General features: G+C 36.8%; 1 protein-coding gene across 1 annotated transcript; it reads right to left on the bottom strand.

The window, feature by feature from the left end:
- Positions 1–8,154: 8,154 nt before the first annotated feature.
- LOC145801748 (uncharacterized) lies at positions 8,155–9,153 on the bottom strand. The gene is made up of 2 exons (XM_082893455.1): positions 8,852–9,153; positions 8,155–8,751 (listed from the first exon to the last, which is right to left on the bottom strand). Exons 1-2 carry the CDS (start codon positions 9,136–9,138, stop codon positions 8,310–8,312), a joined length of 729 nt encoding a protein of 242 aa, XP_082749581.1. The 5' UTR covers positions 9,139–9,153; the 3' UTR covers positions 8,155–8,309.
- Positions 9,154–19,775: the final 10,622 nt, after the last annotated feature.

Genomic DNA, 19,775 nt, shown 5'->3' with positions numbered 1-19,775 from the left:
AATCGGCAGGTGGCTCAGAGTCTGAACAATCCGAAAGCTCAGCGTCAGAGACAAGTTCAGGATCCTCCATGATAGCCTTGATAGCCGCAACATTTGGTTCTGTTTTGTTCTTCTGGTCATCCTTCTTAAGTATGAGTAGCTGCATATCGCGGGCCAATCTACGACCCATTTGAGAAATCTCACGTTGTAGTGTTTGACATAGTCGATCAACATTATCAGGATCTTCCTTTTGGATCTCAACAGAACGTGCTTTTGGCACCTTCAGTCGTCTTTCCCGACATAATCTTTCGTTTTGCACTCGCTCTATAAATAGTGCGGGCCACTTAAGAAGTCTAGCCTTTGCATAACCATATCCTGTTTGATTTTCTGATGGATCCTCCACCAAACCACATGGATCTCGATAGTACTTGGGCATGACAAAATGTCGCTTCCCAAACCTATCATGATAAGCACAAGAGGCATCCAAGAAAGGAAATGGTGTTTCATCTTCAGCATCGCCACTTCCCCTTCCCCTTCCTCGTCGTGAACTTTCACCCCTTTGCAAGTTCCTACCACCTCTGCGACCCCCACTCCCTCCTATGAACCATGTAGCCATGCTAATTTTTTAAAACAAATGAATGATAATTTCGTAGGGCGAAATGAGTTGTAAGGTTGTGTCTTCACCTTTACTCGTTTATATAGTTGATTATGAACGGATAAATGAGAATCCCACATATATGCATGCTGACTGTAAGGTAAATGCATGCTGACTGTAAGGTAAATCAGTAGATTCACTGTTGCCATGTGACTTTCTGAATTGAGAATCCCACATATATCAATACGAGATGAGTTGTCACTGTAACAAAAAAGTCGAGCAAAAAATGGAGAAAACCAAAGCATGTGCACCAAGTCACATGACTTCACAATCCATCTGCATATACGAACAAAATAAGGGCATGCTGACTGTAAGGTAATTCAGTGAATTCACTGTTGCCATGTGACTTTCTAAGTTGAGAATCCCACATATATCAATAACAGATGAGTTGTCACTGTAATAAAAAAAATCGAGCAACAAATCGAGGAAACCAAAGCCTGTGCACCAATTCACATGACTTGACCATCCATCTGCATATAAGGACAAAATAAAGGCATGCTGTTTGTAAGGTAAATCAGTGAATTCACTGTTGCCATGTGACTTTCTGAGTTGAGAATCCCACATATATCAATAGCAGATGAGTCGTCATTGTAATACAAAAAATCGAGCAAAAAATCGAGAAAACCAAAGCATGTGCACCAAGTCACATGACTTGACAATCCATCTGCATATAAGGACAAAATAAAGGCATGCTGACTGTAAGGTAAATCAGTGAATTCACTGTTGCCATGTGACTTTCTAAGTTGAGAATCCCACATATATCAATAACAGATGAGTTGTCACTGTAATAAAAAAAATCGAGCAAAAAATCGAGAAAACCAAAGCCTTTGCACCAAGTCACATGACTTCACAATCCATCTGCATATACAGACAAAATAAAGGCATGCTGACAGTAAGGTAAATCAGTGAATTCACTGTTGCCATGTGACTTTCTGAGTTGAGAATCCCACATATGTAAATAAGAGATGAGTTGTCACTGTAATAAACAAATCAATAAAACCAAAGACTATGCACCAGGTCACATGACTTCACAATCTATCTGCATATACTGACAAGTCTCTCCACGATTTGACTACTCAATGTGTGAAAAAATGAAGCATATGAAGCTTACGACCCGCTATTTGTATTTCATTGAAAAGTATGACTATTTGAATTGTTCTTGTCATTTGGGAAGCTATTCACCGACCTACCTGTTATGTTTTATGTGTTGTTGAAGGCGGTAGTTCGATTCACCGAGTTTAGTTTTTTGTCAACCCCTCATTCATTACCGGAGTCATAATTTTTACTGGACTTTCAAGAATTGGAAGGTGACTCTTTCTTCTTTCCTGATGGAGATTGAAATTCGTTGTAATTTCATCCCTATTTCAGCAGCCCCAGTTAAGGGAACCTTTTCTCCGAGTTGCCTGATCTATTTTATGTGTTTTAAGTATTCACATAATTGAACATACATCAATCCATTCATTAATCCAGAACATTCATTAACAAATTGCAATTCAATAAAGAAAGTCATGAACTCATAAATGTGTACTTATAAATGTAGTTATTTCATAAACTTCAGGTTCATAACAAAAATACTTGAAATACATCCGTACGTTACACCAACAACAACATTGTCTTACACTCCAGGAACGAACATATGAAAGATAACGGTGTTTGATTTCTTATTCGTCATCTGACATGTAGTAGTTAGAGAGATATTTTTCATTGTTGAAGACATTATTTCGCTTAACCATTGTCAAATCTCTGTTGCTTACTTCTGCCATTTCAGTGGCTAGCTGAAGCATGAAATGTCGACATCTCCGCATCAACATCCTGTTGTTCTCTTTCTTAATTCTGCTAACTGCTTTTTCATAGTCACTCACATTTCGTCTAGCCATGGTCAATGAACGACGATGAGGTACCGGTGCCCCAAAGTTACGTAGATCATTATACAATCCTTCTTGCTCCGTTACCCTGAACGCCCATTCTGCTCGGATACCAGCATAATAATCCTTCGGACTCGAGTACTTTTCGCTCTTGTAGTCATACATAAATGGAGGTAGCAGCCACACTTTTGGATTTCTTTGCCGGCGTGAACTTCCTGCACCTCTTGAAGACATTGTTAATAAAATTAAAAATAATAATAATAATAGTAATTGTATATCTATTACTATTGTTATGACTTCAACAAACATCATACTGGGGTATTTATAGACATCATAGTGGTGCTAGGGCACTATGGAATAAGTGATACACGTGATATTATTTGATGTTATTCATTTCATGTAATACAGATTACCCGTGACTTTGTGTACCTGTGATGTAGTCACGGACGTGGTTGTAAGATAAAATAATAATTGTAGGCCATAGAATCACAATGCAATCCCTTCATATTCGAGCAGTGCGTTGTCAAATAAAACAAAATGCAGTGAGTTGTCACATCGGCACATGAAACTATTTTGTCATGCTTACTTTTGTAATACAATAAGTACTCACTTGGAATTGACGATTTCAGTACGTATAAGTGTTTTCGAGAAATTATAAATGAAATCGAAAAATGAAATTTTCTTTGTATTAAAGTAATATTGTTCATAAACTATCATTGTTTTTCTCACCAACATAATAAAATGGTCACCTGCTAGGTAAACACAATTGGAACTTTGGTGCCTATATTTTATCTTATTTTCAGTTAATGAACTTCACAGTCATCCGATTTTTATTGTCATTACACAACCGTCCATCATATTTTTTTACCAACATAATAGCATTTTCTGCTTCTTTTCACAGTCGTAATAATGTGACTTAGATGAATTCTGAAATGTGCGGAAAAAACAAAGCATGTAAGTTGCACTGCAAAAGTCACATGCATCACGTAACGTCAAGAAAAAAGTCACAACGTATACAAGCATGGCAAAGTAAGAAAGTCACATGCATTACTGCATCACTGCATAAAGTGACATGCAGCATTGCATCACTGCACAAAGTCACATGCAGTGATGCAGTGATGTACAAAGTCACACGCATCACTGTATCACTGCACAAAGTCAGATGCATCCCTGCATCGCTGCACAAAGTCACATACCTCCTACGTACTGTGCCCATTGCAATTATGCACAAAGTCACAGGCATCACTGCATCTGCGGCACAATAGCCGATGCTACAGGCCGTTGATTCGTTCATGACTGCACAAAGTCGAGTCCTGACAGCCGTATGCACTGGATAAGGTCAGTGGCATGCATGTGATCGAACAGGAAATTGCATACATACAGCTACCATGTGTATATATGGTATAAATATCGTAGCATACCACAACAAAAGTTTTACAGCTATTTCTAGCGATATCATCATGACATATACGGTGGTTGATCTATATTCAGCAATGGGTCGCTATTGGGTTGCAGATGGAGATGAATTTCAATACCAATTAAATCCAAATTTGCGTTACTCACGTGCCACCGTCAATACCATGAGAGCTGAGTGGGAATTTCGCAAAACTCGAGCAAACGTTCTCGTTGAGCTATGCCGTGAAGTTAATCTTAAATTTCCTCACCAGTTAGCCATGCGTATGCCAACTGACACTCCACAGTTGTTGCAAAGGGCATTACATCGTATCCGCGACGAGGTTAATCGCATGACCCAACGTTTGCAGAGGTCCGGACTAATGAAGACCGCAAATGAGCGTGCCGAAGATGGGTTAATGGATGATGCACACCAGTACTACGCCTGGAGCATGGATGTTATGTATGAATCTGATATTGAGATGTCAGATGATGATGATAATGAATGAAATTGTTTGGATGAACGCCCAGGGCATTTCTGTAATGCATGCAATTTGTAATGCTTATCCATGACTTATCAATGAAGCGAGATATTTCAATTATTTTTAGCCTTGAACAAACATATTTTTTATAGCTTCTTTACACGTTTTGTTCAAACCAAACGCGTTTGTAATTTATGTTCTCCTAAATTACGGATAATGAGAGAGGGGTAGAGATGTGAAACAGATTTGTGTGATTCATCAATATAAATAAGAATAAAAATTGTGAAATTATAATTGCGAATAAATAAGTATGACACTTACATCAGCTGTACAAATTTGACACATACAAACCAAAAAAAGAAAAAAAAAACCTATATAGTCCATATCGCAACCGCTAATGCCCTAACCTGCCCCCAGTCCCACAACCCCGACCGTGGATCTCCCTCCTCGGTCTCCTACGGTAGACTCTCTGAATATCTGGCACTCTCTCCCCTGCATGCGGCCCTCCACTGACTGCCTGTGGAGCCTGTGAGTGTGAGTGTGGCACCCCTCTCCTGCATCTGATGCCCCTGATCCTGCCTGTGCCTGTAGATCAGATACTGCTGTGAGCTGTGAAACTCCCACTCCCTCGTCTGGTGCAACTGTATCACGATCTGCAGCTGGACCCCGACCTCTGCCTCTGCCCGCACCCCGACCTCGGTCGCGACGTCCCCCACGGCCATAACCTCTCCCTCGCGCTCTGGGGGGGGCTCAATATGGGCCTCATCATCAATGTGGGAGATGTCAGTGAGAACTGCATCATGTGTACTCCTGGGCGCGGTCGAAGTAGTCCCCATAAAAGCAGGTGGTAACTGGGTGGCTAGGGTAGCAACATCATGCATGAACCGAGGCGCGGTCGAAGTACTCCCCAGAAAAGTAGGCTGTAACTGGGTGGGTGGGGTAATAACATCATGCATGAAGCGAGGTGGTGACCAATTAGGGTCAGGGTCAGCATGCTGGGTAAGATGTACGTGTGGGGAATATGGAGAAATGTATGGGGTATCATGTGGTGGGGTGACTGAAGTCGAAGGACCTGCTGTGGCTGGCGCTGAACTGGGAGGCACTGACGTGGACGGGACTGATGTGTCTGGAGCAGCTGCTGCACTGTGTACACCGTAGTCCCCAAAATGCAGACGATCTACCCGATGGGCATGCTGGATCCCCTCGTACAATAACTCTCTGATCTCTACAAGGGCCTGCAGACCAAGCTGTCCATCACGTCTGAAAATGGCGTCCTCAGCCAAGTGATATGACCTCCCAGCTCGAACCACCTGGAAAAAAATCAGATATATTAGGCTATAGTTGACTGAAAATAATCAATTATGATATTAACAATTATCGGAGATATAGTACGCTACTCACCAATGACTCGAGAGAAGGCCCAACTCCCTGATATCCGGCCTCGGACAGGTGGCTCGGATTACCGACAAGTAGGTGTGTATGTCGCCGATACCACAACATGTAAGGGTCGGGAGAGGGGAGGACCCCATCGCTCCAGTTAGCCTGTACAATAGTATCGCGACGGGCATCCCACAACTGTATGTATCGCATATGATGCTGACTCCAGTCAGTGCTGGCTCGGCCACGTCTATCCGTCGCATGCAACCGCCACTCGGTGTCACACCGATCCGGCACGGCCTGGACCCGACCAAACTATCGGAGGACACGATCAGGGAGATGCCACTCAATCACGTCAAAACAAATGAGTGGTACTCTCGCCATCCATATATCCTCACCTAGGCGGCAGTAGTTTGGGAGCGTCTGGAGGACATCAGCATAAGGCTGCCAGATAAACTACAATAACGACAAGTCTATTAAAAATCGCTCATAAACATATACAGTCCATATGACAATTAAAATTTAGGTATTTAAATTTGATAACTCGCCGTCTATCATCCGGTCAAGCTGGTCTCTATACACGACCACTACGTGGGTCGATACGACCTCGTGGCTCATGTCAACCGTCCACCGGCTACCTCGAGGTCCGACTGGCATCTGCATGTCTCCCTGCCCGATGGGAACCTCACCAGGAGCAACTAGTTACCGCCTAGACGGGGCAATGCGAATCAATCTCTCCCACGCCCAAATCTGCAATAGTTTGAACGCAATTACAATACTGATATATGCCATACAATATGAATTGACATATAATAAAATTCTTACTAACCTGTAGCAAGACAAGGGGTCCTCCGATCGGAGTCACACCCACCTGAGTGGCTCGACATAACATCCTATACAAGCATGCCAAAGCCGCGGCGCCCCAGCTGTACTGGCCGATGACGTCAATGTCTCTCAACAGTGGCAAATACATCAGCTTGAGCAGGTTCTGTGACTTATCAGGGAGAAGTACCCCCCAATAAGCCACAGAATATATGCTCGCGCATGCTGCTGTACTAACTCATCTGCAGCATCATCTGGAAAATCGCCCTGAAAATGCTCCGACAGCCACCTCACCTTCACTCTACGTGCCTGTAAGTCTGCAGGTGTAGGTGCTACTCCCAATAGCTCAGCACATAGCGCTATCCACTGCTCCGTCGTCAATGATGGGTCAAGTCCAGTAACTGCTCGCCCATCAATCCGTAGACCGTATAGGACAGATACATCCTGCAATGTGACGGTGGCCTCACCGGTCGGGAAATGAAATGTATGAGTCTCTGTGCGCCATCTCTCGACGAGAGCAGTAATGAGTGGGTGGTCCAGTCTGATATGGCCTATACGATATACACCATAGAATCCCGCGCGTAGTAGACACTGCAAGACTCTATGGTCCAATGGACGATCCCACAGGCCGGAATCTCCCCGTCGGCATGCCACCACGGTGCGTGACTGGTCCTGCATAACAGAATGAGTATTTTAAATTATAGCATTATCAAGGAAATCAAAAACAAAATGCAGTGTATTTTCATTGTACGCGTAAAGTCCAACAAACGTTATTGCATACCGGGTCCTCCCATATACTGTCAGCCCGATGTGGATGACTCAAAAGGGGGACCTCATCAGGTAGATGTGCCATGAAGCCTGTACAGTTGAAAAACAAATACATTTTGAAAAACTGTATTGGTGAGCATGTAATTTAACTATATCAATTAAGCTCAAATTATTATGTACATGACGACTAGGAAAATAAATGTGGTCGATTATTTTAAAAGTATAAATTTGTGTGCCATTAACATGGAAGCAATTAACTAAAATCAAAATTTTGCATATTATGTGCCATTAAATATGATAAGCAATTCAACATAATCTATCGTTATCTATGCTTCGGACTAATATAAAAATCTTTTACAAAGTCATTTTACGATCTCAATTACATAAGCTTAATAATGACCAATAACATGTGGATAGTTTTTGTATGTCAATATTTACAAACAAAATGGAATGATCATTTTTTTTTCAAAACTTCATTATTGATTTTGGCATATTTGACATAACCTCATTATTGATTTTGACATATTTGACAAAATTCGTTACATTTATGGCATATTCGACAACTTCATTATTGATTTTGTAATTTTTGTTTTGCAATAAAGTAAAAAATTTGTAAATTACGTACATGTAATTCATAAATTCTAAATGTACAAAATGCTTGAATCAGTCGAAATATTAAAATATTAAAATGAAAGAAGAACTATGTGATTTTAAATAAAATTCTGTAATAAACATTTTCAATGAAGTAGAGAATAAAAACTATGATAGTTGTAAATTTTGTCAAGCAAATAAAACAATTACAATATATAAAGAATTAAACAACAGAAATGATCTATTACAAATAAAAAATGTTCTATTAAATGTATGACCCCGTTTACAAATAATGAATTACAAAAGAAAAGAAAATGATCTATTACAAATAAAGAATTACAAAAAGATCTATTACAATATGTAAGTATTACATAGTCTTCATCGACCAAGTCGCGCCGGACATGTTCGCCTGTCATGACCTGTCTGCTGGCACTCACTGCAACGAGCGGTCAAACGCCTATCTGATATGTCCATCTCATTCGGAATACGAGACATAGATGCACGACCCCGTTTCACTTGTCGCAGACGCAGTACATTAGGCATTAAAGTCCACTGCAGATCAGCCCAATAATCTTGATGCGGTATTGGATTGAATTTAATTTCCCAAACCCTCATGTATACAGGAAGCCTATATACTAGATCAACGTACTCGAATGGATTGTCACCGCATTCAGACATTACAGCGAGCATATGAGAACATGGATAGTGTCGTATCTCATATTTCCCACAACTGCACGTGGGTTGATTCATCCGCACAATTTGTGTATTGCGACCTCGTCCATGGCGAAAAGATGTTTGCACCTCAAACACGCGGCGTGGCCTATAAAAAATTTTTAATAGAAACTAATGAAGTTCATGTTTTTAGGTGTAGTTAAATTGACAACATAATAACAATAATTTAATTTATATTACAAACTAACCTGTCATATGATATCAACTTGAAAGTATTTGCCCTTGCGATGCCATCCTCAATAGTTTTTTGCATCTGTCTAGGGTATTGGAACTCATTTCGTACATCTAGTTCAGCTTGGGCTCCCATCTCGTCAAAATATTTTACAAGCCGCCGAAATGTAAATTCAACCATAGCTGAGATAGGTAAGTTCCTTGCACCTTTCAAGACGCTATTGAAGCACTCTGCATCATTGCTAGTCAATACCCCCCAGCGATGTCCACCGTCATACGAAAGGGCCCACTCCTCAGGATTCATCTTGTAAACCCAAGTGATGGCTTCTTGGTCAATAGCTTGTATTTGTTGTAAGTAGCCATTACACTTTCGTCGTTGATGAGCACTTCCTGCTTTCCATAGAAGTTGTTTCAGCTCCTTATTTATGAACGTAGTGTTAAAGTTACTACAAACATGTCGAAGGCAGTGCCGATGATATCCAACAAATTGGAGCGAGGGATTCAACCAATGCCGCCTCACAGCAGCTAAAATACTCCCAGCTCGATCGGATATCAAAGTCACTCCCTGTCGGTCCATGACAATATGTTCCTTGATATTTGAAATAAAGAACGACCAAGACTCCAAACTCTCCTTGTCGACAACAGCAAATGCAAGCGGTAGTACTTTGCCATTGGCGGTGACAATCGTTGCTACAAGCAACACACCAGTGTATTTCCCGTATAAGAATGTACCATTTATGGTTATAACAGGCCTACAATGTCTGAATCCATCGATGACGGGTTTGAAAGACCAAAAAACAAAGTGGAAGACGGGCATAATGGTTGTATTTCCGGTATATCTATGCTTCCATTGCACGATAGTGCCAGGATTAGATGTTTGTAATGCATACTTGAATTTAGGCAACATCATATATGATTCATCCCAATCTCCGAATACCATTCTAATTGCCTTTGCCCTTGCATGCCACGCCTTCTTATAATGTATAGTATAGTTCATGGACTTTTTTATGTCTTCGATGACATTTTTAATGGGCATATCAGGTTCGTTCTGCATACAACAATACCTATGAGTCAGATTATTTTGGTGTGAACACTTTAAAGACACAATTTTGGTGTGAACACTTTAAATAAACAATGTGTATATAAATGTAAACATTTATTTTGTATACTCACCGCAACTTGTCCCAAAAGATGAGAAGCAATGTAACTGGAGCTAATATTTGTGTGGTCCCTGTTCGTTCGTGGGTATAAACAATGGTGAGGACCCCTATACTGCTTTATTTCAAAAAGCCCATGTCTCTTACTAAGAGATGCACGCAACCACCATCTACAGTCGTGCTTGCAAGCACACACCCAAACGTCTCGCTTGGAGGTTACGACTTTATACTCTCGATTATTTGTTGCATGGTACAATTTCACAGCATGTACGAGTTGCTTCTTATCAACGAAAACCATCCCTTTGTCCAACTCTGGATTTTCAGCATTCCAGATTCGGTTACGGGGAACGACATCGCGGTTACTAATGTCAAAATCACCACCCATGTGAATGTTTTCAAAGAAAGGGATTTCAGGTCTAGGTGGAATGGGGGCATTCTGAATATCAACGGGAGCGTCGACATCATCTTCTTCATCATCATCATCATCTGATCCGCCCAATAAATTTTCTTCATCACACATTTCATTCTCATCATTATCTAGGGCGACATCAGGACCGTACATGTCACTGTCAGCAAACTGCACAAAATTAACCGTTTCAGCCATATTACCAGCAACTTCAACTGGAGTCGTATGATGGCTATAGGTGGGCACATCTTGGGTGTTATTGTGAAATTCAGTCTTGTATCCACCATGTGAACTTGATTCTCCACCATAGCCATGAAATGTCTGTTGTGTGTAGCCAGCTACATAACATTCATTTGATTCATACATAGGAGACTGAAATGCTGTCGTGTCAACCCCATGTGTCAGCAATGTAGTGAACGGATGCGAATCCATCTGTGCTATATTCGGAAGATTCTGTACAACCTCTTTCTGAATGTACACTTCCAAACAATTTGGTGGTTCGAAATTTCCACCGATACGTAAAACGGTGTTCAACGCCTCATCGTCATTTATCGGTAATATTTTGTATTTGCTGGTTGCTTGCCACTAGCGATAAGGATATCTACATTTGAAGATCAATCGGACTGTTTCCCCGTAACTTGCGACCTTGGACATAAACATCTCCTCCAAATTGCCAAGTGTGGTGGCAAGTTGCACCATATATATCCCTTTCGGCTCAGCATCATATGACACACCTTCATCGGGATCCCGAATTATGTTTCCCCCCCAGTAAAAGATAATTGGAACAGTTGCCATATACTTGCTTCAATGAAACAATAAATATTAAAATATCAACAATATACATATATCGAATTGTACTTGTAAAATAAACATTAAAATTTGCAGAAGCCACAAATAAAAGCAACCCTCTAATTTTTTATCAATTTATATTTTCCAGGGTTGAAGGAACTGTAGAGGTGAAACATTAATTCAATTTGTATTTTGTCAACTATATATTTGTGTCTCAACTTGATTATTACTGTTTATTTTCTCATTTTTTTCACTTATTTTTATTCGTATAACAGAACAGCTGAGATTTCATCTATACGTGGAGTTATAGATTGTGTCTCATTTACTTCCTATGTGAAGACTCTTATCTTTTCAACGTGAATGTTCTTTGTTGTCCTTGCTCTATTGTCTTAATCTAAAAAACACATAACAAGAAGTATACTTGTTGTCTTAATTCTTTCGAATTAGTGGCGAAAAATAAAATAGGTTGAGAGATATTTAGTACAGGGTGACGCGATTGATTTGGACAATATAAAATACAGGGTGCAAACATTGAGAGAGATTTTTTTAACCTGGTGATGTAATTGTTCAGATTTATGGAAAATATAAGTTAATTTGATTTGCTCCAACTTGTGCCATTACGGACCTTAATGACAAAGTTATTTCCTATGTGAACTAGTAACCCTCGTCCATTTTGTAGAGGGCATAGAGGCTTTCTTATAAAATTAAAACAACAAACTGATTTTGGATCATTTTGGATCGTTCTGAAAAGTAAGAAAAAAATTAAATTTATTTACTCCTTTTTTTTCTTACACATACAAAAACAAAAAAATAATTACAGAGATAATTTATAATGGCCAAAAATTAGAGATAATTAAATTGAAGTTGATGGTTAAATGTACAGACTACATTTTGGATAGTTATCCATGTGAATCTATCGGGCCATCCGTACCAATTATTTGGTATTACAAAACACATGCTTACCCATCAAAGTGCCAATTTTTTTTTCCCCTTCTTACGTACGAAATTGCTATGGACTATTAATTAAAATAATTTATTACTCTTTTCATGCATATATGTCTGCACACCTCTATGGACAGAATAATTATGATATTTGCTTCCGCCAACCCCTAATTTTGTAAATCTATTTAAGTGGCCTTCGGTAATCTTAGGATTACTGGCCGGTCATACCTATAGTAGCGGGTTTGGGTCATGATAGAGTGGTATCAGAGCACGAGTTATACCGTACACATGAGTCCATATAAGCTACAAGATGTCCTAGAAAGAATTAGGGGCATTACATCAGCATGTGTTATTGTATGTGAAATTATACGACATGTCTGAAACAATTAGACATGAAATGAAATTGAGCATTGTCAAAACTATAAACGAGCTATTTGCCTATGTTTATTAGTGCTCTATTTACCTATAGCAAATGGAGAGAACAAGAAGTGATGATGTGATTGAATCCTTTGATGCCAGAATGGAAAGAATGTTAGAAGCTTTAACCGAGTCCATGAGATAACAACAGAGACAACAACTACCTCTTTCGCCTTCTTCAGTGCAAGTGGAACCGATAATTAATGACATTATCGGGTTGACTCAGAAATTTAACAAGATGAAACCTCTGACTTTTCTAGGTGTTATTGAGCCACTGAAAGTTGAAACCTGGATACTAGAAACTGAAAAATTATTTGAAGTGTTTCCATGTTGGATCATTTTGGATCGTTCTGAAAAGTAAGAAAAAAATTAAATTTATTTACTCCTTTTTTTTCTTACACATACAAAAAAATAATAATAATTACAGAGATAATTTATAATGGCCAAAAATTAGAGATAATTAAATTGAAGTTGATGGTTAAATGTATGGACTACATTTTGGATAGTTATCTATGTGAATCTATCGGGCCATCCGTACCAATTATTTGGTATTACAAAACACATGCTTACCCATCAAAGTGCCAATTTTTTTTTTTCCTTCTTACGTACGAAATTGCTATGGACTATTAATTAAAATAATTTATTACTCTTTTCATGCATATATTGTAACTACTCTAATAATGACTTCTAATTATACAAACATGAATAAACATTATTAAAACATAATGTTTAGATTTTCCTTTTCAATGGTAGTGGACAATCACAAAGTGAAAAAGGCGATAAGTCAGTTCGTTCAATACCCATTTCAAAAACTTTTTCAAATTTTCTTCAGTTTTCTCAGAAAATTTTAATTTGTACTAGAATACTATTATATGTATTACAAATTCAGCTCATTAAATTTTTTAATCATATTTTGGCTGCCTGACCCCAAATATAGTGAAATAAACCAAACGAAATTAAACCAATTTTTTTTTTTTTAAAATCAAATACAGTCAAATTTAAATATTTTGAGAAACCAATAAAAATATTTCTTTTCAATAAAATAGAGTCAAAATTAAATATTTTGATAAACCAATAAAAATATTTCTTTTTAATAAAATAGAGTCAAAATTAAATATTTTGAGAAACCAATAAAAATATTTCTTTTTAATCAAATAGAGTCAAAATTAAATATTTCAGAGAACGTGATCTTTTATTTGAGAGAACATGATCTTTTCATGGAGAGAAAATTAAATATTTTTTTAATCAAATACATTCAAAATTAAATATTTTTTTGTTTAATAATTATATTTTGTAGAAATTAGACATTAACAATTTCTGAACCATAATTTGATTCAAAAAATGTAGACATTTTGATTCACAAGCATAATTTCAAAATTCCAATTTCTGATTTCAAATTTCAAAATATAGACATTTCATAATTCCAATTCAACAATTCTCAATTACATGAATTTCGTAATATGACATTAACAATTACGAATTATATGAATTACAATTTTTACTATTTTTACTCTTAATTAAACAAAATTACTTTTAAAACCATAATTTGAAACCCTAATTTCCTTTTAATTCCTGTTAACAAGCAAAAAAAAAAAAAAACTCACAAGCATCATTTCAAAATTCCATTTTCTGATTTCAAATTTCAAATTTCAAAATATACACATTTCATAATTTCAAATCAACAATTCTCAAATACATGAATTTCATAATATGACATTAACAATTATCAATTATATGAATTTCGGATTTTTTAATCGCAATTCTTAATTAAAAAAAATTACTTTTAAAACCCTAATTTCCTTTTAATTCCTCTTCACAAGCAAAAAAAAAAAACAATTTCCAATTCAACAAATGTACGTTGGTTTATTCAATATTCAAAATATAGACATTTTGATTCACAAGCATAATTTCAAAATTCTAATTCCTGATTTCAAATTTAAAAATATAAACATTTCGTCATTTCAATTCTCAATTCTCAATTCTCAATTATATGAATTTCATAATATGACATTAACAATTATCAATTATATGAATTGATGATTTACGAATTTCATCATTCCAAATTTCAATTCTCAATTCTCAATTCTCATATTTATGATTTATTTAAAAAATTCAAAAAATTAAAAAAATTCCAAACCCGATTTATGATTCAAAAGCATACAAATTCAAAAGCATTACAACCCTTAATAATGTGAACCCTAAAATGACATCCTAATTTGAACAATCCTAATAATGTGAACAATCTAAATTTCATCACCACAATTTCATCCTAATTTCATCCTAATAAAATGACACCCTAATTTCATCACCACAACCACACTAACAAAGCATAAACATTCATAACCATATTCAATTCACAAGCAACATCCAAAAATTCAAAAGCAAAAAAATTCCACAAATTCAAAACCATTCGCATTTCTAATTTCCAAAAACTCCAAACCCTAATTTCATAACCACAATGATAAAAACCCTAACACATTTAATAATTCACATGTAAAACCCTAACATTGACAGAAAAATACAACACATTTACAAACACAAAAACTAAATACATAAAATTAGGGTTAATGTCATACCACGGAGAGAGAGAGAGCAGAGACAGAGAGTAGACCGAGAGCAGAGAGCGAGAGCGAGAGCGAGCTGAGATGGAGGAGGGTGACAGATGGAGAGGCTCAGAGATGGAGAGTGAGCTGAGAGCGAGCTGAGATGGAGGAGGGTGAGAGATGGAGAGGCTGAGAGATGGAGAGTGAGCTGAGAGCGAGAGATGGCCGAAAAACCTAAGTCTGAAACGTATGCAAATGAGAGGGGGGGGCTTCGTATATATGAGCACGTTAAAAACGCTGATTGGAAAAGCGTTTTCATTTAAATGAAATCGCTATTCTTAATAGCGTTTTTTCTGGCAAACAATTTTTGTTAAAATCACTATTAGCAATAGCGTTTTTTTGGCAACAAAATTTTGTGTAAAAAGCGCTGTTAAGAACAGCGTTTTTATTGGGAAAAAAACTAACGCTAGAAGCGCTATTCGTAACAGCGACTTCTTAATCAAAGTCGTTATTTGTAATAGCGATTTTCCTGTTCATCTACTTTTGCGCTCCTAACAGTAAAAGCGCGAATAGTAATGGCGCTTTAGCTTAGTTTTGGACTTCCGTCAGGAGTTGGCCTAGTTTTGGAAATACAATGTAAAAAAAACTTATATTGGGAAAAGCCTCTTAAATGGGTCCACCTCACTAGTTTTAACAATCAAAGAGAATGGTCGACTGAGTAAATACTTCAATATGGTGGTTTGATGCGGTTTATTTAAGTTGCCTATAGTTTTATATACTCTTTTTTGTTTTAAAATATTAGTTTTTTATTTTGTTTTTTATTGTTTTAAAATATTAGTTCCTTTTCAAAAATTAAGGAATAAAAAAATATGAGTTTTTTATTTTATCTTTTTTTTTTAATTTATTAACAGCACAAAAAGTACAATCATGACAATCGATATTTCTAAAAAAATATTATCAAAAGGCAATTTTTTAAAAAATAATATTTTTAAAGTGTAATAATTGTACTATAAAAAAAATTAAATTCCCCCAAAAGGAATTATTATTTTGGTACGGATGGAGTATATATATTTATGTTTTGTTCAAATTTGTACCAGTTGTCCTGCTTGTAGCTAATTAGGCATAATTAGTTTAAATAAGTTGAAAAATAATGATTATCAAAAAGTTGTGTGATGTGTGTTTTTGCCTTTTGTTTCTTGATTATTAATTTTTAGTTTACAATAAGTTGCACTAAACATGTCCAATGGATTCCTAATTGATTTACAAGTTCATTTCTTGGGTAAATTACATTGACTCATTTGAGGTTTGGAAAAATACAACATGTGTTACAGGTTTAGTATAAATACATTAGACTTCCTTATTGTTTTAATTCACACAACATTTAATTTATTTTTTTATCAGTAATTCGTTAGTCATATAGAATGAAAAATTAATATTGTTAATTCTTTTACATTGAACTTTATATTTTATCTTGTTTATTTTTGCGTCTTTACAGAATTTTCATTAGTTATAGTCTCTTTAATCACTAAAAAAGAAGTCTATATAATTATGCTAAAATTGTGAAACTAAATGTATTTTCTTCAAACCTCAAAAGAAGCCAGTGTAATTTACCTTTAATATTATGAATTCGCCAATGAAATCCATCTTATTTTTTCGGGTAATGCTACACATAAGTCTTCACTTGGACGCCTAACCCAATGTGTCATAACTACACACCGCATAATTCATAACTAAAGATTACAAAAGATCATAACCAGGCATATAATAAACCCTTCTATCAAAAAAAAAAAAAAAAGAAAAGAAATGTAATAAACCCTAAAAAAGAGTGTGTATTATAAAATTTCCTAATCATAACACATGATTAGGAAATTCTATAATTAATATACACTCCATTTCTTTAACAAATCAAATAAGAAGATTTTGTTCAGTAATTTTTCCCTTTTTTTATATTTTTTATTTTTACCATATGAAATAATTTATAAATATGAGAAGAATTACATTAAATTAGACAATTATACTCGACCTACAATATCTATAAGCTGAACAACTAACACTTAAAGACCAGTAATTAATTCAATTGTAATCCTCGTTAGGTTTTTTGTTTGGCTTTTTGAGACTTCGTTGTTTTTGTTTTTCTTATTTTGTATGTTGTTTTTTATTTTTATTTTATTTTAATATAACTGCATTATAACTTTTCTCAAAATCAATTCAATAAAAGAGTCAATAATAAGAGAAAATAAAATAAATAAGAAGTCTTAGAACAAATATAGGGGATTCTATCGGTCTTACATGGGGTCTGAAACTAAGATTTTACTATATGCTGTGCATGCTAGTAAATTTAACCTCATTGAACAATTAAGTTTAATCTCATTAAACAATTACACTGACTCAAACCCAGATATTAAACAAAGAAATTCGAGTACTTACCTACTGAATCAACCCCTAATGGTATCAATCTTCATTTTTTGCTAGGGGGGGTAAGAATTGCTCTTTTTTCTTCCCTACACAAAAGGGATATCAAAATTTCAACTGATATAAGTCTGAATACACTAAAGAAAGTCCATTAGAAAAACTGCTCGGCAGAAACGTCAAGAAATAGTATAGAGAGACATGGAAAAAGTCCTCTCCAACTGTCACTTTCGCTCTCAAATTTCCATTTGAGAGAAAAGAAAAAAAGAAAAGAAAAGAAAAAGGAAAATGTTAAAATGAGACGACTTGGTCTATTTACTTCACCAACTGCCCTTGTAATAGCAACTCTAATATTATTGATAAAAGTGTATATATATATATAGTATATTTTGTATCTTGGGTAATACCTGTGTAGTTTAATAACACTCTAATTCTCTACTATTCAAATTAGTTTTTCAGTTGGGAGAAGAGCTGGGCAAGGGCCGGTCTTGAGCTCCTGAATTCTATCTAAAAAATAGGATCTCAAATAAATTTAATTCTTTTTTTTTTTTTTTTTTTTTTGATCAGCAAAGAGAAATTTCATTTAATAGCATGAAATTAAAGGTACAGGAAGATGAGATGCATCGAGAGAGATTCGGAAGTATAAAAATACCCCTACTACTGCTACTCGCATCCATACAACCAACCCCTAAGCCTCTCGATTTTTTAAATAAAAAAGTTAAGAAGAACTTAACTAGAGAATTAAAATACATGAATCCCCACATATTCAACCCACTAAAACACCCAATACAAACTAAATGAACTACCCTACACCCAAACTAAACTAAAATAACTAAACCAACCCCGGGAACAACACCAACGCCTCTGCCAAGTCCACTCCTCTGACGCTGCTGCAAGAACAAGACATGCCTCTGCAGCTTCAACCACCCTCTCCTAGCTGCTGCCCACGCCACCTCTAAGCTGCTGCAACTCCAAAGCTACTACCCACTCCACCAACAAGCCATGCCTCTGCCGAGAAGACTCCAAAAACCACCGCCGGGAACAACACCCACTGCCGACAGAACTACACCCCGGCTGCACACCCACTGCCTACACAACAACACCCACTGCCGAAGACACCCACATAGCATCTCCCACCAGATCTTCTTCTTGCTCACACCCAATCCCCACGCCATAACCTGTGCTGCAGCCTACAAAAAAATAACTACACCTCCTCTGCTACATCAGGTCCTCTTCTTTCTCGCACCCAATACCCACTGCCAAGCACCAAAACCAACAGGTCTTCAATCACATGCCGCGGATCCGCACGCCCACTGAGCACCGACCACCAGCTAGGACACCTCCAAACAAAGGTAGAAACTCACCCCTCAAACTCTTGCTCGAGGAGAAGCGCTCGAGTGACAACCGGACAGAACTGGATCGCACCCCTCAAGCTCCACCTCGCCAAAGCGCTCGAGTGAAATACCTGGAAGCTCCTGCTGAAACAGCTACTGCAGCAAGGTTCAAGCAGACGAGGACAAACTGAAGACAAAGCCTGGACACACCAACCACTAACCCGTATCAATGAAGCACACCAAGGAGGGATGAAAACGGGGGACTCAAGTTTATTGAAATGAAAAAAACTGACAAGGAAAAGGAAAAGAACAAGCTAGGCCAGCCGACCGCCATCGCCAAAGGCGGCGGCCAGCCGGCCCAAAAAGAGGCCGGAGATGGAGGTTTTCAGAAAAAGAAAAGAGAGGTTTTTAGAGAGAGAGGAACATGGAAGGTCTCTTAGTTCCGCATCATAAATTTAATTCTTTTGTTATCTTGATTTACAAAAATGGTCATTCTTATGTTTGGTCCATTAAATAAAAAAAAAAAAAAAAAATACTACAAATGGAATCGTAGTTTACCGTTTCGAGAAAATAATCATTCAATATAGAGGATAACAAATGATCATTTCAATCCATTCAATTTCATTCTAGTGAATCAAACACCACATTATAGTATTAGTATTTTAAAAATGAAGTTTTACCATTTTCTTTAAATAATTGATGTGATCAATTATTTAAAAGTATTGGATGATTGTTTGCCAAATGTATAGATTGTTTATATAGTAGTGTGAACTATATCGTTTACAATTGCCTATGGAGAATAATTTCTTTTGGGTTAATTGATGAAAAGTTCATTCCTGTAGAACCATATGTTATTTAGTTCAAGGTTTAATATATATATATATATATATATATATTTGTAATAAGGACACGCATTGAAAAGTCGCCGAAAAGTTGCTAGAGGT

The sequence above is a fragment of the Camellia sinensis genome, chromosome 10 (genome assembly GCF_055761805.1).
Source record: "Camellia sinensis isolate YWXY chromosome 10, ASM5576180v1, whole genome shotgun sequence".
Lineage (NCBI taxonomy): Eukaryota > Viridiplantae > Streptophyta > Magnoliopsida > Ericales > Theaceae > Camellia > Camellia sinensis.
This window is presented reverse-complemented; position numbering and strand designations above follow the sequence as displayed.